At 45.0% G+C, this 27,893-nt stretch overlaps 2 protein-coding genes across 2 annotated transcripts in view; one reads left to right on the top strand and one right to left on the bottom strand.

The window, feature by feature from the left end:
- Positions 1-354: 354 nt before the first annotated feature.
- LOC133023536 (CD9 antigen-like) lies at positions 355-8,148 on the bottom strand. The gene is made up of 10 exons (XM_061090603.1): positions 8,056-8,148; positions 5,407-5,621; positions 5,206-5,287; positions 4,296-4,401; positions 3,912-4,009; positions 3,604-3,678; positions 3,412-3,510; positions 3,026-3,112; positions 2,358-2,438; positions 355-1,812 (listed from the first exon to the last, which is right to left on the bottom strand). Exons 3-10 carry the CDS (start codon positions 5,269-5,271, stop codon positions 1,552-1,554), a joined length of 873 nt encoding a protein of 290 aa, XP_060946586.1. The 5' UTR covers positions 5,272-5,287; positions 5,407-5,621; positions 8,056-8,148; the 3' UTR covers positions 355-1,551.
- A 382-nt stretch (positions 8,149-8,530) lies between these two features.
- LOC133023524 (RNA binding protein fox-1 homolog 2-like) overlaps positions 8,531-27,893 on the top strand; it is a 40,079-nt gene continuing 20,716 nt past the window's right edge. The window contains exons 1-2 of the mRNA XM_061090587.1: positions 8,531-8,997; positions 18,849-18,899. Coding sequence (XP_060946570.1) covers positions 8,752-8,997; positions 18,849-18,899 — 297 coding nt within the window. The 5' untranslated portion in view covers positions 8,531-8,751. The remainder of the gene's footprint in view (positions 8,998-18,848; positions 18,900-27,893) is intronic.

The raw sequence follows: 27,893 nt of genomic DNA, 5'->3' as shown, positions 1-27,893 counted from the left end.
TATTTGTTTCCTACTTTCCTTTATGACAGTGTGTTTGATATTACAGCCTTCTAAATGTACATAAAAGCAAATAATGCAACTTAAAGGAGTTAAAGTATATATGGAATAAAGGCAATGCCTTTGATCTTGCCTTGTAGAAGACACACCTGGACGTTGCTTGCCCCGGTCCCCTCATGTTCATCTTCAGCTCGACAGAGCTTCAATAACTCGTAAATGATGCTTGGAAACATGACAACTAGTGGGTAGGATTTAGCTTATTCTGTTTTGTGTGTGTCCTCAGGACTTCGTCACTGAATTAACTTGTTTTCCTCATAGGTCCCAAAAGTGGCATGTGAGCAATGAAATAAAGACACGTTTACAACACTTCACTCCACTTTAGTCATTTTACAGCAACAAGTAAACAAGTGAAGACATAAGAAACACATTTAGAAAAAAAAAAGTATTATGAAATGTTATTTTTACCAAGACATAGTAAACAGAATGAGAATCCCCAGAAGCTTTTGACAGGAAAAAAGGAATTAGGGATTTAAAGTACAAAAATATTTATTTTAATACTAAGGTCTTCATCTTTGTTATCAAACTGCCATTCAAAGGAAGGCTTAATGCTTTACGCCATTGGAAATGTTTAAAAGTCGGTTTGACAAAAGAAAAAAAACCACACGGCTTCAAAGGATTTAAAAGAAAATGATCCCTTTACATTGGTACATATATTTTTAACATAGCAGATATTTCTCACATAAAAGATAAAATGCAAAAAAACTAAAGTACCAGAGCTGCTCTCACTTTGTAACATGGATACAGTCTCCCATCCACCTCCCAGCTGTATTAAACGGGGGATGGGGGGTGCTGGACTGCTGTGGCTCTGTATAAATGTCAAGGTCTTGACCTAGGCTACGATTTGGCGCTTACAATTGGACAGAATTAAATACCATTCATTTTAATTCACTCACTTTTTCCTTTGGAATTTGAGAAGCACTGTGTAGCCCTGTTGGGATAAGTGCTTTTCAAATAAAGTTATTATTATATAACTACTCTGGAGTTTTAGAGCTGCTTTAACTGAGAAGCTTTTAGAAACGCCGCTGGCCCCAGTTCAGTGTGATGACTCCGTGGTTTTGTCTGGAAGAGCTGAAACTGAGATATTTGGAAAACGATGTCATAGACACAGCCACTTGCTGATTGGGTCTTTTCCATGACAACATAGCGTCCTCTGATCCGTCAGGATCCCATTATCCCTTTCTAGAAGAGGAGCTGAGATGTTATTTAAGCAATTCCTATGTACATCAGTGTACGTGGGCGGTCACATGATTTGTATTTTCAGGCATATTAATATGGATGGCAATTAAAACTGATTCGAACCCAAAACGCTCACGTCAAAGACGTTTTCCGAAGTAATAGTATGTGTAGCCTTAATGTGACGGTGTGTTTGTCCATATACGGTAAATTCCTCCTTCAAAGTGAGTTGATGAAACCTTTTAATAACCAGGCTGAGGAAAACATGCATTTTAATTCTCCATGCCAAAGCGCAGAGACCCAAAATCAAGACTGAGTAAACTAGGCCTTAACCACAGGGGCATCAGCGACAGTGACAAGAGGAAAAATGTCCGAGTCCGGGTTGGGGTAGGAGCAGGAGGCGGGGCCAAATCCCTGCTGTAATGGTTGAGGGTTGGGGTAGGAGCAGGAGGCGGGGCCAAATCCCTGCTGTAATGGTTGAGGGGTAGCCAGGGCGTAGTTAGTCATGACAGTGTACTGAGGTTGGGAAACGGGAGCCCGGGTCTTTTTGCAGAGGATACTGCTGCAAATTATAGGTATGATCTTTAGGAAGCATTTGGGAGACAAGAGGAGGAGGAGAGAAAATTTAAAAGAAAGGCAAGGGGAGCAATATTGATTATGTGAGACAAAATAGTGATTAGAACATGGTCATCGAATGATCAACAAGAGCTGAGGACAACATTTAAAAAATCTGCACATGAACAAACATCAGTGTCACATGAATGACCTGAAACCCTAAAAATGATTTGGTGTATTTTGACTTTAGTTTAACAGCCACAGAGGAGCTGAATTACTGCAGTTGATAATCAGATTTAGACTCTTTTGTTATCGTGATTCCAACCATTTTATAATGTTTTTTTAAACAAATTATTGGAATCTAGAAAATGACGCTAAAACGCTAAACTGCGCCCTATCTTACTGCGACCCAATATAAGCAAAGGCTCAATATCTGTTTCCTGGATGGCAGCCTTAGTTGGTGCCTCTACACAATTCAACAAAATCTATAATAAAATGTGGCTTTTATTGCACCTCATTACGATCTAAAGTGACATACGTGAGTTTGAATATTTTTATTTACACGCACTTACCAGAAGAACTGCAGATGCAAAGAGGAAACCTATCAGAGGAGCTTTTCTGTCAAACAAGCCTGCGATCTCCACTGGACAATTCTGTGGGAGACGGAAGAAACTGTGAGAACTCGCTTTACTGTAGATGACCCAGAGTCTCCAGCAGTGGTTCTTAAACTATGGAAATTGTACCAACAGTAGTACACAAGCTTCCTGTATTGATACGGAAGAATCTCAGAAATATTTTTAAAAAAGGACGGTTCAAAACCACTGTCGTGACCGCGAGAAGACAGTTACCGGACTGATATTTCCATTCTTCCACAACAGGTCCACGTTCCATCATTATTGCTTTGTTTTTCTTTTTTCCATCTCTTATGACAAATCTATAACTTGTATCTATACACTAGTGTGTGTGTGGAAGTGTTTAAGTGCCAGTTCTAGTTATACATCTTTGTACAGTCCTGCTGTGGCTGACAACAGTCAACAATAAATCAGTCTCTTGTTAGGAATAAACCTTCCTCTTGCGTGATCTGTCTGTAGCTGAATAGGTTCGACCTACGCTACTGTATTTTAATGTGGGTCATAACAGTGGTACTTGGAGAGCCTAATATTTACTGAGGTTGTACATGGTGTAAAAAGTTTGAGAACCAGTAGTCTTCAGAATACAGCAGATCCAGGCACCAACTTACAGGCATGACGATGTGCTCCAAAAATCCACTTGGCTTGGGACAGGTCGTCTCTAACAGCCGGACGCCCGTCACTCCACAGCAGTGAAGCTACAGAGAAGGAGATGAAGGTCAACGACAATCAAAGACGCTTCAAATTGAATTAATCAACAACGAAAATTACATTTGGTATTTCTTACTATATCTTCAATATCTATATTTATGATCAACACCTGTTTCCATAACTCAAATTTAGATCACCGAGCCACCAATAGCTTAATATTTGGTAGCAGTTGTTTCAGTGGCTGGCCGCTGTTCTAAATCATGGAAGACAAACAGATCGGGCCGAGAGATTAACAGTAAAACCTTTTATAAAATTAGAGGGAAGTAAAAAGTCAGTTTGTGCTCACCGAGTAGTGGATGAATCTGAGGGCGGTGCCAATGACTGGATCTGCTCCATCGTACAGAGTATACATGGTGATGTAGAACTCCATAATGTTCCATCCAACCTAAACGTTGAAAATTAAAAACATGATATGACTACACACGGGGAAGGATTACAGATTTTAAGTTTGTCGTCTCCCCGCTCCCTCTTCACTCACCGCATCGCTTTTCCCAAAAGTGAGACCCAGTAGGCCCATTGCAGCAAAAAAAAGAAGGGACAGGAATACAGAGAACTGACAGGGGAGAGAGAAGATCAAGATTAATTACAACATGTTGATGAAACAACTCTTTAATCTGATAAACGCATAGGAACATGGAACCATCACAACACTGCACCTGGATCAGTGATATAAGCTTGATTTTAACCAGTAAGTCAAACACTTGCACATCAAATCAACCTTTAAAGATTTATTTATTTTGCACTTCAGTTTAAGTGTCACTCTAACCATTGTGAGACACATCTTACCGTCTCCAGAGCCCATTTTTTCCTAGAGCAGCTGCCGCAGAATCCAAACAGCACCGTGATCAACATGAACGAACCCAGCACGATGATAATCTTCACATCTGATGCAGGAAATACAGAAACACACCGTTACTGCAGCTGTTCATAGCCCCACAGGGGTCTAAATATAGTTTAATTTAAAATAAAACCTTACAAAGACAAATATGTATAAACATGACCCCTGTGGTGATGATGACTAGCGACAGTATCATCCAACTTGAAAACAAACTTAAAACAATATCTTTCGTATGCTTTATTCACTTGAGGGGATTTATTTTTGGGGTCAGGGGCTGAAATGTCAATATCTCTAAGACTTAAAAATGTCACAAAGTTAAAGTGCGAACTCACCAACAACAAACACCCATGAATTGAGGCTCTCTATTTCAAAGGCGACCCCGGTGTAAGCGTTGAACCTGAGAGACAGGCCGAGACTCAAAAAGGCAGAGCCCACCACCTGCCAAACAGGAAATACAATGTGAACATGTAATACATCAACAGTCCAGGTCACCTCTTCAAATAATTAAACAGCATCTATAATATTCTGTATCTGGCGTTGTGTTTTCTACAGCAGCTGGAAATACATTTTATTTTACATTGTATAGGACAAACTGAACCCCCCAATGGCCCGTCTAGATGTTGAATGCACTAATGTAAGTTGCTTTGAGTAAAAGCGTCCTCCAAATGACACGCAATGCAATGTAATCTAAACGAGGTCAAATGATCGATGTCTTCAAATGCACAAGATGGCAGAGTGAGTATCTGGAATATTTCAGTTTCATTTCTGGATGATGAGAGGTGGTTGAGATGCAGGAAATGCCTGAGACTTCCTGTTACACAACTTGCAAAACATAAGCAACTGTTTTCATAATTAAAGGCGACGAAATACACATAAACACGACACAACCGTTAGCATGAAGAAGGAGAAGAAGAATAAACTAGGTCAAAAAATGGAAATAATGGATAAATCTCACTCTTTTTTGTTTTGTCTAATATTCCTGAGTTCAATTACACACCAGAGGGGAATGTGCGGTGGCTCTGAAGCTCAAAACCCAACAAAACATTACAAAACAAAAAACAAAAATTAAACCACAATAAATAAGAACACAAGACAAACCACAAAGCACGTCGACAACAAAAAACACAACAAATTACATGATTTGCCATAGTTTTTACTTATTTGACAAAGAAAAGGCAGATTTAAAATTTGTTTCTTATAAATAAATAACACAGTAAATACTAATACAAGAAAGAGACTTACAGCAAGGGCGATGTTGAAAAGGACGATGATCAAAATGCACACGTTGCCACATCCGTCCAGTTCCATGATGACTGTTTACAAACTGATTTAACAAAGACAAAATGCACAAATATAAAACGTCTTAGCTACGAGGAATATACTGTATTTTAGCTGTAGATTCAGGTTTACACCTAAATAATCATGTGCAGATATAATAAATACCTGTATCAGTAGAAAGTTTTTCTCTGCTCGTTCACTTCAGCAGGAGATGAGGAGGAGGACGAAAGAAGACGAACAACAGGTAATATTCAACTGTTAAATGTCATGTCCCGCCTCTTTGATGTCGCACAGTCCTGTGATTGGCTGGCACGGTTGATTGATACGAGGCAGCGCCTATGACGAGAGAGGGAGGCGGGGGCTGGGCACGCAGGAACATGCTGCAGCAAATAGAAATGAATGGGAAGAGGAAGTGAAAGTTAAGGAATCGAAAGTTATGACTATGAGATACAAAAACAATGAGATTGAACTAAATCAACAGTATGTACACACGTAATTATACATTTTGTGTACTAAATAAATACTTTTACATATAGAGATATGTCAAATACTTTATAAAACTGAAATGTTAGAAAACTAAACATAACATTCTACATGTCTGTCTGTCAAACAGGTCAAATGTGCAGATATATAAGTACAAACCATGAAAAGTGAATGACTCTAAAGGACTTGTAGTACCAATGTGTATTAATATGTGCAATGTAGGACAACATGGAGCGATGGGGAGACTGGGGATGTGCCCACAGATACCAGGGTGTAGTTTTCATTACTGGTTTTCTTTCATAACCCTGTGAGGTCTGGGCCTGGATTAAGGGAGAAGCTCCAGGGTCTGTGTAGGAGGAACGATGTGACCCCAGTGGAGCCCATCACTAAAGGTTCAGTGGGTGGCAGGGGGACATGGTTGATGGAGTGAGCCACAGACAGGGAGAGAAATAAAACACGCAAACACAGACACACACACACACACACACACACACACACACACACACACACACACACACACACACACACACACACACACACACACACACACACACACACACACATGCAAGCAGCACAGAGTACACACCGGCAGTTGGCCTGAGGTGACAGCAATCATCTGTTCTGAGGCTGGCAGGCAAGTGAAGTGAGGAATCGGTGCATTTGATCACATTGGTGTGTGTCTGTGAGTGTGTGCGTGTGTGTTTGTGTGTGTGTGTCTGTGTTTGTGTGTGAGACAGCAGTATTTCTCTTTTTGATGAATCCCTCTTCTCTCGGGTTATTGCAGCTCTGCCACTATAAACCTCCCCACACCACAGCAGCCACATTTGATGAGTGTTACTTTTGTATGAATTGTGTGAGAGCACTTTCTCCCGGGAGGGTTTTGGAATTTGTATTCTGTGCAGATGGAAATGTGTTTGTGAGACGCTCTGTCACTGGACACCCACCAGGGGGCGCAAACACCCTAAAAAAGACGAGTGTACAGTTAAATCTTTCTTTCAAAAATAATCCAACTCAAGAGACTGCAGGTGCAGCTCCTTTATTTGTCTCTATACTTTTCTTATTGCCTTTGCTATACTTGTGGTTATCAGGGGGATTTATTGTATTGTTTAATCAGACATCATGTCAATACAAACAGCAGCTGTTAATACAACTGCATTTATAAAGAGAATTCCCCAAAGACAGCAAATACGTTACATAATTAAAAATCTATGTGTTTCTGAATCGAGAGACATGTGTTGTGTGCTGCAGACATCGACTCCTCCTCTATTGATGGACACACACTTTAAGATGTAAGAACAATGCTGATCATGTTATATTTATATCATAGGCCTTCTTACTGCTATTTACCTTTTCTTGTTACTGTTGACATTTTCGAAGTATATTAGTATATTTGAAATAAAGCCAAATTGATGTATCTATATTTATGTGGTGTTTGAATGCGTTGATCTGATCAATGGTGTTTTATAAGGGGTCCTTCAATGTCAAGAAAGACATTATTAAATGATTATTAGTAGTGGTGGTATTGTTTGTATTATTATTATTAGAAGTAATATTATTGTTGTTTTTATTCATGGTAATTATTATATATGATAAAGATGTGTCATTAGGGTCTGACAATACAAATCGTGAGGAAACTCTTCAAATGAAAGAAACATTTCATGGAGCAAAAAGAAGCCTTTACTCATCATAATTATCATTATTATTATTACTGCTACACTATATGCCTATATAAATATAATATATGTCTGTCTACTGTCATAAAGTACTTTGAAAAGTTGAGCTTTCAGGCAAACAGTAATCATAACTGGAAATTATCTTTATTAAATATGACAATAAAAGATGTTGAATCTTGAAACCTTTGACATAATGAACCTCTAACATCAGAATTAGAATCAGAATCAGAATTTTATTGCCACGTATATTTGCATATATTGGAAATTGCAATGGTGTGGTTGGTGCACTGTACATAAAAACAAAACAGCAATATATACAATAAGACAATATATACATTAAGAAACAAATCAGCTCGACCTTTTCCCTTCCGTCCTCTGGACCTTTGATCTTTTAATTGTTATTCACTGTTAGTGTTTTTCGTGCGACTTGTTTCCAGGTGAAAGCATCTTCTTCATTTTGAATTTGGGAGAAGTGAGAGGACAGAGGAGGCGGGGTGCTGGGAGGAGGAGGAGGAGGAGGAGGAGGAGGAGGAGGAGGAGGAGGAGGAGGAGGAGGAGGAGGAGGAGGAGGAGGAGGAGGAGGAAGGAGGAAGGAGGAGGAGGAAGGAGGAGAACAAGGAGGAGGACCGTGCACAGACCTCAGACCAGCCCACCTCACCTCCTTGTCAGTCGCTCCTCAGCCCGGTGCCCTTGGAAAGATCCGACCGTGGATCAGCTCCACACACACTCTCACACCGCCCGGGACTCAGCCCAGAGGGAAGCTCGATCCTCGGCAGCAGCAGGCGGCTCCTCACCGGCGGAACAAGACGCGTCCACACACCGGAGCAGCACGGCGGAGCGAGGACACACAAACCCCGGGACGGAAACCTGGAGCTTCTGATAACAAACCCGTGAGACCTTCACCGAACCGGACGAGAGCCAGCGCTTCCCCGGACATTTATCCACAATTCCCCCCGAGGAGCGAGCTCCCAGAGCCGCGTTTACACCGGGAGCTAGCGGAATGTAATGCTAGCGAGCCAGGCTAACGTTAGCTAGCTAATTAGCTCGATCAGGGGATCCAGGAGTCGGACGTGTGGTCTCTATTAAGGGAGGGGGGGTGTCCCGGTTCACTTTCGGTGGTGGTGGTGGGGGGGAGAGGTTCGTTAATTAACGTGCCCGGTGCTGACTCTCCCGATTTGGGACCACTATGGTTGTTTAAGCTCGAACCCGCTAAAGCTAAGTTAGACAATTAATTGTGAATCTGCGGAGAATCTCCGGATCCATTGTGAGCACCGACAGGAGCGGACCGAGGAAAAACAAGGACACACACAGAAAGACCCGTTTTTTTCCCTAACTGGTAACCGTCCGCCGTCCGATGTTAATGTCGACCGACGTTGCCTCCATCATGCTGCCCGTTAGTCGGGGGATCCTGGAGCTGGACGCGGCCCCCGGACCCCTGGTGGTCCCGGCCGGGGGGCCAGCAGCTGCCCGGGCGATGAAGCGAGGCGACCCGGAGCCCGACGCCCAGACAGCGGCCCCACTCCCGGAGCTGCCCGGGGGCGCGGAGTGCAAGAGACCGAGGATCGACGGCACCGGGGCTGTGGTGGCTGACATTGGCCAGGTAGGAACAAATATGCAAAAGTATATAAACACACATGTTCGATCCCCCCCCCCCCCCCTCCACTCCTCTGTGAAGTCTCCTCTGGAAGCTTTTGTTCCCAGGCTCCAGCTGGTGGGGAAGATGGGGATGTTTTGACAGGCTCTCTTTTTTTTTTTACCTCATCATCATCATAATCATGCATCATTGCAGCAAACAGAGAAATATGAATATTTGTGGATCCCACTAACAAAGTGTAGTGGGGGGGGGGGGCGAAAGTGTGTTGATGAAGGGCTTGAGCTGCCTGGAGCTGCATGACTGAGCCAGACAAAGGTAATATGATCCAGACTCCATTGCTATGACAGACAGCAGCAGCAGAGCTCAGATCAAAGCCGCTCATCATCTCCCAGTGAGTGAGGGAACCAGTGAGTGAGGGAACCAGTGAGTGAGGGAACCAGTGAGTGAGGGAACCAGTGAGTGAGGGAACCAGAGCTCTGTCACATGTTGCCTGCCTCGTTCTCCTCTCACCTCACATGGATGAATTTGCTTAAACCTGGTGGCTGATAACTCACAGTGAGTCACCACATCAAATCCTGATACACAGGCGTGTGCCATTAGTCGCCCGCCCCCCCCTCCTCAAATCCTGGCTAGGTGTTAAGAGGGAGGCAGACGACGATTGGGGGAGGGGTCAGCACAGAGAAAGACAAAGAAAGGAGCCTTTTGGTGGAGGCTGAAGGAGCAAGGGGACTCGGGGGGGCCGCTCTTCAGCCCCAGGTCTTCCCTGCTCTCTTGACTCGACTGCTGAGACAGCAGAGTATCAACAACCCCCCCCCCCCCCATGCCTGTGCCCGGCTATTCAGTGTATGTTACAGTAAACCAGGGGAACACCGAGCTCACTTACTCTCCCTGGATCCGTTACTGTTTATTTCACCCTTCTTCCAAATGCTCATGCACTACACATCATTCTTACATCGCACAAATATGCGTTTGAAGTGCCGGTGTAGCGACGGCAGGAGACGCTTCCAGCTGACGCACGCCGTTTGAGAGGCTGAGGTCATCGGCAGGTAATTGAATCCCAGGGAACCGGTTGAGTAGTTAAATCGGCGGCACGGCTGACCTGCTGCTACAATGACAAATACGTGTTGTTGTGATGCCGGACGAGCTACACAAAGGATGGATGCTGATGACTGGGAAAGGTTATCGCCCGCCGGCAGAGATGATGTGGCGTGGTGAAGCTTCTGGCTGCCCATCAGTTGTATTGATTGGCACTGGTTGGGGTCAGGCCGGAAAAAGGGTGGGGTGGGGTGGAGGGCGAGCTGATGGATGGATGGATGGAAGTTGAGGCTTCGGGAAGTGATTGGTGGATTGATGGGGGGAGAGAAGGAGGCATGGCTTGAGGGAGAGGAGTCTAAACGGGATAAATGTTCGGGTGTGAGGCAGGAGGGAGAGAAGTGGTGGGAAATAAAGGATGGAGGCAAGGAGAGAGAGAGAGGAAATCAGTGCCATTAGCTCGCACCCATCAGGGAGCATGATAATGGATGAGAGGGAAGTGATGGATGGCAGGATGACTTGATAAGTTGGAGGAGAGGAGGGGGGGGGTAGAGATAAGCAGGAGGATGCACTCTGAATAGAGATGAAAACATTCTATGTAAAGGGTAAATAAGAGGAATCGACATGGAGGCCCGATGGCGGCATTTCAGTGGGAGGAGTTAACCTGCGGCGGCGTGCATGCCCAGGCCGGGATAGAGGATGCGTTTATATAACTAAACTATAACTATAACTATAACACACCCAACAATTACCATAGTGTTCCTATGGAGCCGGCTGACCTTCCTGCCTGACTGTAAATCAGCCGTGTGATAATGAACGGGAGCAGCAGCCGTCTCTCTCCCCTTTGTTGCTGCTGCTCTCCTCCCCCGCTCAGGCAATCTCCAGATCCCTTCACCCCCCCCCCTCCCCCCACACACACACCCCCATTTCACCCCACTCTCCCCTCTAGCTGTCCTCTGATTTCCCCCCCCCGCCCTCCCTCCCATCTCTTCCCCTCAGGCATATTTCCAGATTGCTAATTGACTCCTGGTTCACAGGCTTTTTTCAACGTGCCAGTGAGGCAAACCACTCCGACCCTAACCCCCCCACACTACACTCTCTACTGTTCCCCCCCCCCCCCCGGCCCTCTTTTCAACGCAGCACTCAAATCCATGTCACATCTATCACTTTTTATTCCCAGTTTCACATCTGTTCCCCTCGTTTTTTCTCATCTTCCCCGTTTCTCTGTCTCGTACCTTTTTTTTTCTCTTTCTCCTCTCTTTTCTAAATGTATTTCCCATCTCTCCTCTCAGTAGCACTGATACCCCCCCCCCCTCCACTCGGATGCAGTGGGAGTATGGTTTCTATAACTCTCTCCGTCCACCTCTCTCCGTGTTTCAAGCCGATTTGTCCTATCGTTGGCAGTAAAGAGGCTTTGTGTCGTGCTAACGAGATCTAAGCTCATTTAGGAGAAGGGCATTAACCAGACTGATCGCTTTCCACAGCAAAGGGAGGGGAGGGGGGGGGGGGGGGTTGGTTATGAACCCACAGATCGCTGAGATATATGAGTGATAGCGAGCAGTTATTGTCTCAGAATGTCCACCACACGCGATGTTCACTACACCGAGCGCTGATGGCTTTATGTCGAGCGACTGCACTCATGTAAACTTTGTGTATTTTTTGTGCCCGGGAGTCTAATGAGAAATCGAGTCTGTTACATCGGTTGCTAATGAAAATATATTGCTGCCAGCCGTCGGCTCCCGACTTCCTCCGACAGTAAAGGATTCCCTGGAGTTTTTTTTTTCCTTAACGATGAAACAGAAGTTTGAGCTTTTAACTGAACAAAAAAAATATTATCTGGGATTTTCTGCTTGTTGGTATCTTATTTAAGAGGTTTTTCAGACATGGAAATCACCGGGAAATTGGGTCCGGATATTTTTCGGAGTTTACGTATCACACGTGGAGGACACAGCGAGAGAGAGTCTGTGTCAAACATTTTCACAACAACAGAGGACTTGAGGGCAGAGGTGGAGCCTCTTTTTTAATCCTGAGATATTTGTATAATTTCCTTTTCAGTTTTCCGTCTGTCACATGTTAAACGTTATTAACGCGCCCACTCGGCCACTGCAAATTTTCCAGACATTATCTGACTGTATTCTCACGTGTGGCTCATGGTTCATATCTTCAGGACTTCAGGATCATATCCAGATTTCAGTGCAGGTCTGAGAGCAGCTCTAGAGTCAGTTACTCAGTGATTAACGAGTTTCAGCAAAGATAAGCCTCTAATCATTTCAGCCTTATTTCAAACAACACTGCTCCTTTACTCTGATACATTCAGAAAAAAGGATCAGTGGGAATAACGGACACCTTCTGTTAAATCTAAGCTCCCACAGTATTTGTTTTTGTTTGACCTCCAAATTAACAAAAGCCATTTACATTTTAACAGTCTGTGAATTACTTAACTCATTCAACTAAATACATCAAACACTTAGCTGGGTGGAGATTTCAGTTTCATGTATTTGTAAATTACTTAACCTTCATTTGACTTCTAAGATTAACAATTTGAACACATTAGTAATTTAGAAGAATTGCCTTGGATTTTTTTCATTTTGTCTTTTGGTTTAATTACAAAATATTAAACAGATGAATTGATCCTGTATTCGTGTCAATTCCGCGACATTTCTTTTGCACGAGAGAAATGCTGTTGCTGGCTCGACTAATAACCTCCAGTCGGCCCGGTGGTTGCGTAGCTACAGAGGTAACTAGTTGTTCATGTTCCCACCGAGCTTGTGTGTAACTGTAGACTAAAAGTGTGAGTGTCCTTCAGAAGTCAGCCACCTGAATTATTCACAGAAAAGAAGAAATGCCCACAGAGGGGGAACAGTATAACAGGGAGGCCGAGGAGGAGGAGGGTGAAGTCGCGTGTTGGACTCGTACCGACGCGTGTTCACATGTGCTGCAGGAGGGTCGTGCACAGAATCCTGCCGGGTCGCACATTATGCACACCGCGGCGGTTTAATGATTGCTGTTAAACTTTGAGCTGTAGCACAGCGGCGGAGTCACTCTTGACTTTTGAACTGGCAACGATAAGGGGAATATTCCCCAGACGAGGTGGCGCAACTCACAAAGACACAAACACACTCACACCCTCCCTCGTACTGTGTGTGTGTTAAGTTCAATTCACTTCACCACATTGCATAAAGGAATACGAGCACTGAAGAAAACAGAGGAATAGCTCCATTCAAAAAAAAAAAAGAGGTTAGATAATTCTCCCCCTCCCCCCTCCCCCCTCTCTCTCTCCCTCTAATGTTAAGCGCAGCAGCTTCAGTCCCTTAACATGACACTCGCATGTTAACTCTCCCTCTATGGTCATCATGTCACCACTCCCCCTACCCCCCCACCCTGCATGCCTCCCCCTTCGCATTGCTGCCCCCAAACTGTCAGATGTGCTCCCGTCTCCACCCACACAAAGCCAAATGTCAATTCCGTGTTTCCCTTACATGGCGTCGTCTGTGATGCAACGCCACACGGCCTTGTCGCACCTTCCTCCCCGTGTCCAACACAATGACAATGTTCTACTGTGAAGTTTACAGTCCCACGATCCGTTATGTTTGTGTGTGCGTGTGAGACTCTTTGTCCTCTTTAAGTTCAGCCATTAAATAAAAAGATCACTTGAGGCTGAATGTGGAACCGAGGCGTCATTAAAATAAGTATAGCAGTGAAAAAGAAGAAATAGACACGTGTTCCACTTTGGTCTGTGAGCCGCTGTAACATAATGCATGATGCCCTTGGTGCATTTCAGGCTTTGCCTTGACAAAGTGAAATAATTACATCTGACGGAAAACAATGAAGCAGCCTGTGCAGCACGTCGGTGGAAAAACACAGCATCTACAGTATATTAAATGAAATAAAACTTAAAATACTGTGAAATTCTCGTGAATTTTAGCATATTAAAGTGTCACATTGCAAGTTGTTTCCCTCGTAGTAAAGCGTGTTGAATCTACTTTGGAGGGGGATGTGGCTTTAAGTATCTGAAATAGGCAGATTTATTTAGCAGTCACTACTGTGAATACTAAAGAGCTCTGTTTGTTTTGCATTAGTTGAACGCTGCAGTTTAAGATGGCACTTGTATTGTTTCTGTTAAGTATTAAAAAAAATATATCTATATACATATCAAAAAAATGTATGTGGCAGGAAGAAAATAGGAATTGTACTTTTCTCTTAAGATGTACAAATGTTTTGATATTGTCAGGACTGGGGGGTTAAAAAACCTGCATGCAGTTCTTATTACAGGTTTTCCAGGACTCCTACTCTGATAGAAAATAGAAAAACTCATAACCACTTGTCCTTTGGTCACATTTTGGGCTTTATGATCTGAAAAAGTTTCCGTCATGGGAAACTTTAGTCTGAGGCAAACTTGCAATTCACCACGTCTTTCTGTTCTTCCTCTGTGTGTGTTGTCTTTGTGTGTCTGTGTGTCCGTGTACATCAACAGACTCCGTGTCATTTGTCATTTTGGGCTCCGTCTCCCGGCTGTGATATACCTCTCAGAGTACGGCGCGGTGACAGAGCACATCCATCACTTCCTGTCCTCTGCCCCGCGGAGTGGTTCTGTTAATTACTTCTCCTCCAGTTTTCTGCGTTGTGCGGCGCTGGCACAGTTTGATCCTCTCAGCGGGTCACGCTCATCTCCAGTCGTGCTCCTCACTTGTGATGTGTTGTTGACTTTACGGAGTCTTGAGTTTGCTCATGAATTGATCGTGGATAACATTCGACGAATGACGGCATAGTTTTCCAGGTCTTGAATGGAGATGATAATGTCCAGATGAGTTTTTGGGAAAGACGCTTTTATCTTTTCAAATATTCGTTAGGCTGTTGAAGAGGTAATTTGACTGTTTTTGATTCTGGATCCTGGGACATTGTCAGACTTGTTTTCAGACAGGCAACGAACTCTGCACATTTTCCTAAAATCTTCCATCAGGGCTGTACGTGAGAATGCAAATGTCTGAGCCAGTTGCTCTTGATTATTTTCCAGAACTTCTCCTGCCAGCGTCCTAGTTAAATGTCTGGAAAATGTCATAGTGAGCCCATGTGAGAATATGGCAAGAAAAAGGTCTGTGACTGGGGAAAAGAAAAGGAATAAAACAAATATCATGGCCGTAAAGTAGAAGACTCTTGTAAAGACGAGATGCGAGATCAGGGCAGACTACGATTCTGATTTGCTTTTAATAAAAACACGTAATTTCTGCTGCAGAATTAGAACGTTATGTCCTTCCACCCCTCGCCTGAATGTTCTGGAAATGTTCCTGCTGACTTCTCAACATGTGACACGGAAACTCAGACCCAATGTTCTGGCGTTCACGTCTGAAAAGGTGAATCTGAGCGCTCCACAGTAAAATGTGTCTTTTCTTGTTTATGCTGTTGATCTATCGGTAGCAGGTGGGGCTATTTAACATTTGGTGAAATGATTGCGACCATGAAGCCAAACCCTGGCACAGTGCACCTTCTCCAGGCTGTTACAGGGACTGGCTGCCTGCAGCAGCCCCCTTAATTACCCCCCCCCCCCCCCCCCCCCCCCCCCCACTCCCAGTCCTCCCTCCCCTCTCACCATCTGTTGACCTCATGTCATTTTGCCTTCCTCCACCACGGCTGCTCCTTTTTCTTCCCCTGCTCCGTCGCTCTCGCTCCCAACAACTCCCCAACTTCTTTCCCTCTCCTAAAATAGCCAGTCAGAGAGGCAGAGAGAAAATAAACAGGAGAGACGCCCTTTAGCGTTGCCCTCCGCAGAGTCGGAGAGGCGGGACAGGAGAGAGAGTGTGTGTGTGTGTGTGTTTATGTGTGTGTGTGTGACTGCTTTTCTGTTCTTTAGCTGATCCCTGCCAGTGCCGTCTGAATCCCTCAGTCAGCCAGCCGGCGCCTTCAAAGGCTCCTGCCTCACAAACTGTATGGAATTAACTTAATGGAAAAAACTTGTGAAAAGTGCCGCACGATAAAAAGCTCTGTGGCTGAACGGGTTTAGATCAGTGCTCCGTGTTAATTATTATTTATTTATTTTAAAAGGAGCATGGCAGGCATATATATATATAGTGCCTTTTGTATACCGCTCAAAATGCACACAGGCATGTGATGTACTGAGAAGCAATGCCATATGGGAAAGGGAGCATGTGTGTGTCTGTGTGTGCGCTTGAGTGTGAGTAAACGAGTGTGTCCGAAAAGTAGGTATCAAGTTCAGGCTCCCGACCCCCTCCCCCAGCCGTTAAGAAAATACGAATCCCATGGCATTCTTCACTTATGACTCATTGTCTCCGTTTTGCAAACGTTTTACTGCTTTATATGTCTCTGCCCTTTCTTGGCTTTGGCCACACGTTTCTCCTCCTCGTGTGTGTGTCTGTGTGTGTCTGTGTGTGTCTGTGTGTGTCTGTGTGTGTCTGTGTGTGTCTGTGTGTGTGTGTGTCTGCCCTTATTTTCATCTCATTCTGTTCTTTCTTTTCGTCTTTCTTTCCCCCCCGCTCCTCCCTCCTCCCTCATGCTCGCTCCCTCCCTCTTCTCCTGCTGACAGATTGATTCCAGATGTTGCTGAACACTACCCCCCCCCCAGCCAACCCTTCCACCCCTGTTCTAAAACTCCTCCTCTTCTTCTTCGTCTTTCTCTTTCTTCTTCTTCTTTTCCACTCTATCCACTCTAGAACAACACTGAGTCTATAATTTGATGGTTTGGGATAATTTGGGTTTAGATTTCACTTGCGCTCTTGTTTCCTTCCCAGTTTTTGGTGCCTGTGCCGTGCTACACCCGTACTTTGACTGGCAATGTGATAAAAACACATTCTCGGGATTCAAATCGCATGTAGTTGTATGTATTTTGCGGTGATATATCAAAATTATCACATGTCTTGAGTTGCTTTGGTGGCCCTGAGAAAGTAAAGAGCTAAAACATAAACACAAGCCTGAGTTTTTGATGCACTCAAACCACAGTGAAATGCAGTGCAGTGTCGGAAACTCCCAACATGCATCTCTTTTTTTAACATTTAAAATAGGAATGGGCTTCTCATTCCTCTCCACATGGCCCGAGGCTCTGCAGACTTGAGTTTCTGCTCTGAACAAACCCTTTTACTGCATCAGGGCCGTGTTGAGCACCAGCAGCTTCCACACAGCCAGTGTGTTGCTGAATACGAGCCAGTCCACGGCGCTGTAAATGTGGCGCACCGAGGAGAGTGTTCCCCCTGGGGACGAGGCACGAGGGGGAAATTGGTTCCAGATGAAACAGGAAGTGGAGAGAGCGGAGACAAAGAAAGGGTTGTTTCAGACAAGGACGTGCCCCGAGTGTGGACTCAAACACACACATGTGGACGCCGTCCGAGTTCAGCACGAGCATCAAAAGAAAAAATGTCTCTCCCTCGTTCGTACCTATTCTTTACACCTGGTGTGTTTTTCTTAACGTCATTCTTCCCTTCCCCCTCGAGTTCCTCCGCTCTGTCTAGACGCTCTCTCTCCTGCACACATACATCACAACCACATCTGCTGTAGGACTTGGCCTTGAAGATAGAGTCTCACAAAGGGTTGCACTGCAGCAGTTAAGCTAGCTCTCCTGGATCCGCTTCTAATGGCCGCCGAGACAAAGTGTGTGTCGGTCTGCTGTCTCTGACTCTGACTCCTTCCCCTGATTGGCTGGAAGAACGCTATCAGGAAGTGATTCCCACGGCAGGCGTCTCGAGGTCAGGGCCACGAGGTTAAATCTGTGGACGCCGAATCTGCCGCGCCGCTCGCCATTACACGGGCCGCGCTCGGAGCCGTGTGCTGAATGGAGGATCGCTTTCACGCCGAGTGGCAGCAGCACATGGATTTGAAGCTTCTTTTTTTTTTTTTGTGTCCCTGCCACAGTCCTGCAGATTAAATGCAATGAATACATCAGCAGACCCCATCCCCCAACACACACACTCACTCACACCTCTTTCTTTCTTTATACCCCCTCAGACCTTCTCTCGTTCCCCGACCCCCCTCCCATTCCCCCTGTTCTCTCTTCGCCGAGTGAGACACATGCCTCCGAGTCTCACTAGGTGGTCGTGTTTTCTCTGTGAGCCATGCCAGCAGGCAAGATGGTGCCGGTGTCATCTCTCTCTCGCTGCTGTCAAAATATCATCGTTTGGCAAACTTTCCCCATTGTTCCATCTCTCCTCCGCCTGCTCCCTCCTTTTGTCTCTTTGTCTTTTTTTTTTTCTCTTCTCCTTTTCACCTTGCCCCTGCAGCAAACAATGGCTGCTCTCGCCAGGGCAAACTAACACGGAGGAGAAACTAATAGCCACGGAGAAGAGAGAGGGGAGAGAGACAGAAATAATCTAATTAAAGTGATTACGGCACAATTAACCACAACACTGGTTTCTGGGGCAGGGTCAATGAGGGGCACGGGGGGATCACACGTGGGCTTTGATTAGTTAGCTGGATGTGAAAGCTTGGTAAGCTGCACTTCACCAGTCCAGGCATCCTCCCATTAACTGTTAACTTAATTTATTCGTGGCTTCAGGAAAAAATGTCTTGTGTCCTTGTTTGAACTTTGCTCTCATGCACGGACCATTATTATTATTCTTTCTTTAATCGTGGGCGTTGGAGAAACAACCGCCTGCTAATGTTTGGACGACTCGGGCTGTTAAAATACTTTGAATAGCCGTGAAAAAAAAATCCAGTCATGCAGACTTATTCACTTTGATTTGTTTTTCTGGTTGAGGTTTCTCGTCTGAGAGCGCATTTCACCTGGAATGTACAAAAAGTTTTGAAGCGCTCTATTTCGTGCACTCGTTTTTCAAAAGCCCACCCACTTACTCTTCTCTCTTCTCTCCTGTTGTCTTTTGCAGAACAATGAGCCTTTAAACCCTGGTTTCCATGGATACCCACAGCTCACTCAGGTAAGAGATTAGCGGCCGCTTGCAAAACCCTGTAACAATAAATTAAAAATAATGTAAAAACACAATCCTGGAATCGCTCGAGATGCACTAGTTTATAGCCACACAATCGCCTTTGAAGAAGCTTCAAAGCTCCAAGAGAACATGTCACGTTAATTGGATCTAATGGTGTTTCGGTCAAAGGAGGCATCCAGTGAAACGAGCATAGCTTCACTCTGCTCCCTCTAAATTTAAGAATAAAAGTCAGATGCCTTTCCGAATACAGATTAGTTTACATATCATACACCAGCCCTTGGATTCTTCTCTGCCAGGTGAGCCCAACGTGTTTACCACCCAGTTCGTTTGGGTTCTGCTGCGATGACATTTCCTTATCGAGGTAATTATGAAGTTCCTCCTGCTACAGCCCGTGGCAGCTTATAAATGATGGCCATTAGAAGAATTGATAAAGCCTGGTAGTGACTGAGGAGATGTCTCCTGAAGGCTTGACCCAGAGAGGAATTATGCAGCAGCGTCTTTTAAACCAAGCTCTGCACGCTCCCTGTGTAGCGCCGTCTCACAACCATTTTGATCCTCTCACACTTTCCTCTCTCCCTTTTATGCCTCTGTCATTCTCTCAGTGTCGTTCTCATTCTGCGTGTCTCTCCGTGCATATTGCTCTCAGTAATGAGTGCCTGACGTGTGCAGGGTAGCCAACTATTTTCTTATCTACCTCCGAGCAGCAGAGCACATTGAGCGGCTCAAACCAGCTCTGTGCTCGTGTGTGTGTGTGAATAAGCAATCCTCATTTGAGTATGTTTGGGAGAAAGGCCTCTGTAGCGTGCACCCTTGTTGTGTGTGTATGCGTGTGTGCGTGTGCGTGTGTGCGTGCGTGAATTTCCAGTGTTTGGGATGTGCAGCTCTCTGCCAGTGCCACAGGAGGGGAGTGTTGGTCTGTGAGTTCGCTTGCCCCCTGCCTCCCTCCCCATATGATCACATGGGATATTCTCACAGGCCTCACCCCCCCCCCTCTCTATTGTGTGCATCCTTTTTTTTTTTACTTTTTACATTTTGGACTCTCCACTCCTGCTCTATCCTGCAGTGTCTCCTTTCTTGTGAATACATCTTTCTGGGAGTGTGAGGAGGAGGTTGACAGTTCAAAGGTTGATTTTATGTAGATTCAAATTTCTCTCTCTCTCTCTCTCTCTCTCTCTCTGCCGTGTATTTAGTTCATGCCTGTTTGTGCTAACAACAAAAATAAAGATGCGTTATAGACGTAAAGCAAGTGAGGGATGAGATCATGAGGCAGAGAAGTGGGGCAGCGATGAGACAGAAATGGAAGAGAGTTATTTAAGATGGCTTGCCTGCAGGGCATAAAATCATACAATAGTCAGCGGCTCGGTGAGACCAGACTAATATTCCTGGCCTGGCCCTGGTCTGCCTGGGTTCATCTGCTCGTAACACAAACATCTGGGCGGGGAGCACCTGTGATCTGCAGTACATCATCTGAATTCCTCCTTTTCATCTTTTAAACTCGGAGCCAACTGCTGCATTTGTTTTTATAAATGATTTAAGAGTCGTCCCTGTTAATGTATTCTGCCCTTGAGCTCACGTATTGGGAGTCTGCAGCGCACTAGCTGCTGGTTATCATGCAAATGGAGCTAACCATGCTTAGCTTAGCCAGATTGGCTTGTTCATTGCTGCAGTACATTTGTCTTGGTAACTCCCCCCCCCCCCCCCCCTGTCTTACGTTATGTATGCATGTTTGAACTGCCGGTAGGTCTGCTTGTGTCAATATGAGTGTGTTAAACCGAGTCAGACTCATGTGGGCTACTGCAGTGTGTGTGTGTGTCTGTGCGCATGTGTGCGTTCGTGTGTGTATTCGGTGTGAGGGTGTGCAAGGCCATTCAAACCTTTTTTGCATGTTAGTATTTTGCTGCATAGATCAGGGCTAACAACATGCCCACACACACACACACACACACAAATAAATCTGCCATGGAGACTGCACACCTCAGCACTCTAGCAATAAATCAAGTCTTAACCTTCTCATTAGAAACTGCAGTTCTCCTGACCGTGATGGATGTGGATTAATATGTGGAATAGTTAATGTTGAACTATTGATGATCTGTCGATGGTGTGTTTGAAGAAGCAGTACTTTGTTTGCTGTAGCTGATGAGAGTGGGATGGGTAGAGCCTTTTGTTTGAGTCCATATATGTGTGCATGTCAGCCAAGGTGCAGCCGCCGCATGAATATGATCACAGCATCTGTGTGTACATTCAGAGCGTGTGTGTGTGTGTGTGTGTGTTTATCTCTGTGTTCAGTCTGTGTGCCTAATCCTCAGATCATCCCCTATTCATCCTCTCATCCTCCTCACTTACAGCCCTAATCCTGTCATCCCTCGCTCCTCTTTTCACCCAAACCTTTATCCACTTATCTCCCTATCCCGTTATCTCTCGCTTCCATCCACTGCCCCTCGGCCCCCCTCTCCAGCCCAGCTCCCCTCGTTTGCCCCCCTTCCCCCCCCCCTAGCTCTTCCAATCACTTACGCTGCAACCCCCCCTCCATCCCTCTGGACCCACTTCTAGCCAGACTCAGCAGATGTCTGAAAGCTTGGCATCAGGGCTTTTTTTCCGCAGAGTTCAGTCCCTCCCATATGAAAATGCAGTGCAAGGAACTGCACTCTCATCTCTGCAAATTAAGCGCCTCCTAACAATACAGTGGTGGGAAGTGAGGGAACTGAGCCCGAGCCAGAAGGAAAAAGGCGCAATGCAGCATGATACAGATTCATGTTCAGGTTGGGGTTTAGATACTGGATCAGTAGCAGGAGCTGCCTCAGTTGTGTGAGACGTCCACCTGGGTGATGAAGGCAGCTGCAGCAGAGAGATGCTGATCCTTGGAGCCTTGCAGCGCAGCTAGCTACCGAGCTGTCTCCCGACTGGCCTACCTACCACTGTTCTTTGGAGCTGACAGGCTGCCACGCAATAAATAACTCATCAAAAAGAGCTGCAATGCAGTGGGGGTCGTGCTCGTGCTCTTTACTTTGAGGCAGTCAGCGCGTGGATGGAAGACAGCATCTTATCCCTTCCTGTTCCCTTTTCTCTCTCCAGGGGTTTGAGGAGACGGCAAGAGCAGCTTTCTGACTCCATCCAGACACTGTGTTAGATGGCTTCATGGAAGGATGGATGCTGCTTTGATGAATAGGAGGGACTGAGGCTGAGAGGGAGGGAAAGTTTTAAAAGAGGGGCGGGAACAAGAGGATGCAGGGGGAGCACCGGGACGTGTAGTGCGAGTGTGTGAATGACAGACGCAGAGCAGAGGAGAAGAAGAAGAGAGAGAGCGGAGTAGAGACTCGGGCTGTCAGGAGGAGAGAGACGTAAAGGCCCCGGGGGGGGTCAGAGCAGCAGGGCCGGGGAGACGGAGAAAAGGGAGGCAGAGAGTGACAGGGAGAGAGGGGTGCGTGCTGGAGAAGTGCAAAGAGGGACACCGGCGAAGAGAGGGAGGAGGAAGAGGGAGTGAACGAGGGAGAATTTGAATGTGTGAGACACGGACGTGGACTGAAACCATCGTCAGCTCATGGTCCTAGAGCGCAGACACTGGAGAGGAGGAACTGGAGGAGACATAGAGACACAGGGAGAAGGGGAGAACAGGAGAATAGTGGAGAGCTGGTCTCCAGTTGTTCCTCTAGATCAGACCATGATGGGGCTTTACTACCCAGCAATGCTGCCGGTAAGTTCAGCTTCTTTCCATAAACTACTTTGTGCACATGTTGAGAAGAACTGCAGGATCAAAACCAGAAGAACCAGAGATAGTTAATGATTTTTCTTTTTTTCCATTTGGCTCAGTTAAAAATCGTTGTGCTGTTCATGGTTAGGCCTGTTATGGTTTGCAGTGTCTTGGCCCAGGTGAGGCCTTTTTCAGAGAGTTGGCCGGGCGTCGGGCTAACAGCAGGGCTGGTCCCTGCAGCTCTGCTCCTTTCACTTATTAACTCTTTGTGCACAAGAATCTCAAATTCTTTTGGTAGAGAAACCCTGGCTTCAGCAGCTTCTTACCAAACTGTAAATACGCAACATTTTGGAGTGTTCATTGCAGTGGAGATGACAGCGTGGTTTCATTATGATAGTTACTAAAACCATAATGTAGTGGATGTTGTGTGCTAGGCTGCACTTAGCATATGGTGGGCGTGTCTGTGCCATTTAAGCTGAGAGACAGCCCGAGGATGAGAGCTGTTCACTGGCTCTGTTCTAGCATGTCCTGCTCTCTGGTCTTTGGTTCCTCTGGGCCTGGAGGGGTGGGGGGGGGGGGGGGGGGGTGGCAGGGAGGTGCATGCATGCAAACATGTGGCAGCAGCCGCTGCTTGCACTGCCGGCGTTGACAGGCATGCACAGGGTACTGCATGCTTTCGCTATGCTGACTGCACACAGTGCACAGTGTCATGTTATATCTGCCATGTATGTAGGCGTGTGTCTTGTTGACACGTCATGTGCACGGAGGGGGGGGGGGCTGAGATTTTGTCAAGCGATTCAACGTTGTCATCCAAGCTGTCGATGCAGTTTAGACCTCATCTGTCCCCAGATTGAGGGAGACAGGTGCCAAGGCACAGTTGTTTCTTCACACACACACACACACACACACACACACACACACACACACACACACACACACACACACACACACACACAAAAGACAGTAGTCCTTTACAACCCCCACCCCACTTCTGGCGCCACAAACTGAGACATACTTATTAGTTACTAACAATGAATACAGGAACCGGCCTTTTCTGTGGTAACCCACCGACTGTATCTGGAGACTCTGCAGTATTTATAATAGAGGATATGGACATTATGGTTGAGGCAATAGAACTATAACAATTATGCATTTCCTCTTTAGTTACTTTCCTCTTCACCCATTCAGATGCACTTATGCTCATTCAGATTGACCCTCAAGCTTTTTAATCTTAATCAAATTTCCGTTTTTCTTACATGAGCTTTCCCTCTCTGCATTTTCTCTGCAGTTTGTTACTGGACTTTTTGGGCCGATGCCAATACGGATTTTAAAAGAGTAAAAACATCAGATATTCTTATTTTACCAAATATACGTCAGTGTTTTTCTCCGTGTTTTGATGTTTCTGTTCCTCGGCCCACCGACTTCAAATGGAATGTAGCTTGTAGCTAAATTTGGTTCAAAGCATTTTCTCTTTGAAACCAATGTATTCTTGTGTTTCTACCATTTCTAACTCAATCCCTGTTTCCATATTGGACAACCTACAAGCTGATACCCCCCCACCCTCTCTCTGTTTGTTTCCTCCTCTGTTTTCCTCCCCCAGCGTGTTAGTGCATCTGTCAGCTAAACACATCGCTGCTCTTCAAAGAGACGGGTGCCAAATGGAGGATGGTGGTAGTAGCTACAAGGGTGTGGGGGGGCTTGGTTCCATGTGGGATTCCACTTTAAAGGTGACCCAGCACCACTCACACGTCCTGTGTGAAGTTTATGGTGCCACCCTCTTGTTGTGGTTAACACATCCAGTGGTGGAGAGTATCTAAGTAAATATACTTGAGACATTCCACACCACAACATTTGTTCTTGTTGTTTTCTCAACAGCATTAGTTCCAAGTCACCTTTAAAAAAAAAGATGTTTCACACTGGATAAATTAAATGCAACAAATTGGCACTAACTGCCTGTAGCCGTATGGAATAACCTTTATTCAAATAATTTTTAAATGTATTGATGACGACCCTTCCAGTGGTAAAAGTCATTTAGTATCCTTGCAAAAACGGTTTTGCAAGTTTGGTCGTAAAATCTATATTGAAATAAAGAGGACAAAATAACCTGCTTCATTCTTTTAGCTTTTTCCAAGAAAAATATTATCTAAAGTTGAGCAATATCTCTAATAGATTACATATTTCTGTTAAGGCCACATTCCAAAAGCCTTGATGTTTTATCACTTTCAAAGCAACAAATCAGTTTAATCTGCAAATTACTGATTAAAACATCCGATACTTTGATAACGCTTGAAAGGCTCCAGCCCGGACGGGACCATGTGACAGCGTGGACAGTGTCACAGTCGGGTGGACACGGCTGCTGGGCATGGGTCTGCTGACATGGCGTCTAAAAACACAAGTCTATTTGAATCTCTGCTGTTCCTTAAGTGCAGAATATGACTTTATAAAACATTGCACCTCTTATATATTTTATATTTCACAGTTCAAACAAAGGTGCGTCAGTTTAACTGGTTGTGGGAAAATATGTGAGCACAGTTCCGTGTTTCTCTTGGTTTGTGTATGAAGGTGTCCAGAGGTATTGCATCATCCCTCTGACTCGCCTACTCGGTGCCCGACCCATTAGTATTTAGGCTGCCGGACTGTACCACCCCCCCTCATATTATCTCCACAGGACTGTATGGTGACATCAGTACAGGAGACCTTCGAGGACTCACTAGTTAGTTAGAATCAGAGTCCATTTTGTACGTGTGTTTGTGGATCTGCACACATGTGCCGGTGAGGAAACCTCTCTTTGGATTTTGCGCAGTAGAAATGAATTTGAAATGCCGGACTTCCTGTTAGTCAATGCTGCTTAAAGACGTGCACTGTAGTCCGGACATTTTCCTGACAGTTTCCGGACGGCCTGCATGTGAGAAACGAAATGTCCGAGACTCCGAGTCAGTTGCTGCGGACATTTTCCTGCCAGTCCCATCGTAATATGTCCCGAAAAATGTCCAAGGTATCCCATAGGAGAAGACAACAGGAAAATGCCAGTAAAACCAACAGCAACAGAAGGCTAAAACCAGGTTTTTAGTTTAATGCATTATAGTTCTGCTGTGGAATGTCTGTGTGTGTTGCGGCTCCCACGTTAGAAAGTGACAAATAATACTGACACGACCAGAACGCCTCTTACCACGGATTAAACCCTCAACCCATGTTCAGAGTACTTTCTATTGGTGGCGTAATACACTGTGTGACATTTCTCTACCTCGGGGTTAACTGTTCTCACACTGCCCATGTAGCCATGATGATATTGTCCTCACTCTAATGTTGCTCTAACTGCCGTCGCCTGAGGCTATGTGCAGTCGATCAAGGTGTGAAAACACACTGTGTGTTACCTCAACACAGAGGCCACATACATACACATACGCACACGCACACACAGGAGGCATATTGCAGGCAATGCCATGCACAGATGAGGTGCAGCAGAGCCCTAAATGTATGCAGCATCTCCTGGGTTACCTACTCCTGCATGATAAACAGCCCTGTGCACATACTACCACAGCTCACACTGCAGCAGCACGTCAGCGCCGCTGGGTTTTTACAGTGAGACTCGATCCGCAAAGGATGCGAAGACAGTATGCAAATAGCCCGTCTCACTGCATCGGATCAGAAATATCCATGCAAGGTTTAAGTAAACATTCCAGGCATTTAGAGTCAGCTCGGGCTTTTTAAAAAACTGTTTTTCATTGATCCATCACTGTCGGTTTTATGGATTGTTGGTTGTTGGTGGTTTAGGTTGAAAAGCGAATTCTACTGTAACATCCTCTGTAAATCAGTGAAGTTTAAACGTCTTGTAAGTGTGAGTCAGTGATTATATTGGTACAATGGAGATCATAAAAAGGATTGGAACACATTGTGAAGATGTTAACGCACAGAGGTAGAGCTGCACCTGAATCCTGCCTGTGGACAAAAGACAGACTGGATTCCAGAGAGAGGTTAATTGGGTTTGAAATGACTTTTGCTTTTCTCCTCATTCAGCAGAAACGTAAAAGAGACGTCAACATGTTTTGGTTGAGGATTCTTGTCTTAACCTGCGATACTGGTTCTCTGAGAGCTTCTCATCCGCTCCTGTACTCAACCTCACTACAATATATTATAAGGCGACTGAATTAGGCATAATTATAAAGAAAACCATTTGACTGCTTCTATCAAATTGAATTGCATCTCTGTTTTACTTATGTTTTATTTTAAATTGGCCTAAATTAATTTCTTCCCGGCTTCAAGTGTCATTTACATCAAGTAATTGTTTTCTACCCAAAAAACCCAAATACACTATGGTCACTTTCATTTATCACAAGTAAAAGCATCAAATCCTCACATTTCAGAAGCTTGAACCAGCAGAATTTTGTTACCTTTACGTGACAATCATGTATATTTGATGATCAAAATTGATTTTCTGTCGATCAATGAACCGATTCATTAGAATACGTCTTGGTAAATTTATTAAGTGTCTTTACCCTCATCGTTGTTGGTTGTCGACTAAATCTATAAAAACAAATTTGAAGTGGTGCTGTTGTTTTGTTATTGTTTGTTTGTTACCTTTGAGAATAAGTTTTTCATTCCTGTTCATTTCTCAGTTGGTTGTTGTTTTGGATTGATTTCTTTAACATTGCAAGATTGATGTTCACATTTTCACCAAATTCCCAGGGAATAATTCATGGCTCCTGAGGAAGGAAGGGGAATTAGGCACATTAAGGGGCCCTGGTATTTATGAGTGTGTTCAATTTGGTTTAGCTTGATTGAATTTAAAGGACTTTTTAGTGCCGTTCTAATTTCATTTCCAAAGATCAGTGTCTGGATGTTTTGGTCTGATGTACTTTGTCAACAACAAGAAGAAGAATCTAAATCTTTCATAGGGTTTTTGATTTATTCTAATGTTTTCAGGCTGCATTGCTCTGCCTGAGGTTAGCCAGAGTGTTGGAGAGAAGCCTGTCAGTGTGATTACGATAATGATCCCGATGTCGACGATGATCGGAACTGTCAAAAACAAGACGTGTTGCATGTCGGAGATCTCAGCCCAGCCACCGAGCTGCTGACAGTGACGGACAACATCACGCCGGTCACACGTTGACCACGTCTGTGCCACGAGTTTCTCGCTTTAAAACCGTCAGCTTAAAGTTCTCTGATTTATTTTTCTTAGCAAACAAAAATCCATGTGTCCTCTGGATCGGTGCCAGTCGACTATAGATTCACCTCTGAAGGGAACTTTGTGCAACCTGTGTGTGTGCGATCTGATTGGCTCTCGCTAAGGAAGG

The sequence above is a fragment of the Limanda limanda genome, chromosome 17 (genome assembly GCF_963576545.1).
Source record: "Limanda limanda chromosome 17, fLimLim1.1, whole genome shotgun sequence".
Classification (NCBI taxonomy): Eukaryota; Metazoa; Chordata; class Actinopteri; order Pleuronectiformes; family Pleuronectidae; genus Limanda; species Limanda limanda.
Note: the sequence above shows the minus strand (reverse complement) of the source record. Positions and strands in the feature narration are given on the sequence as shown.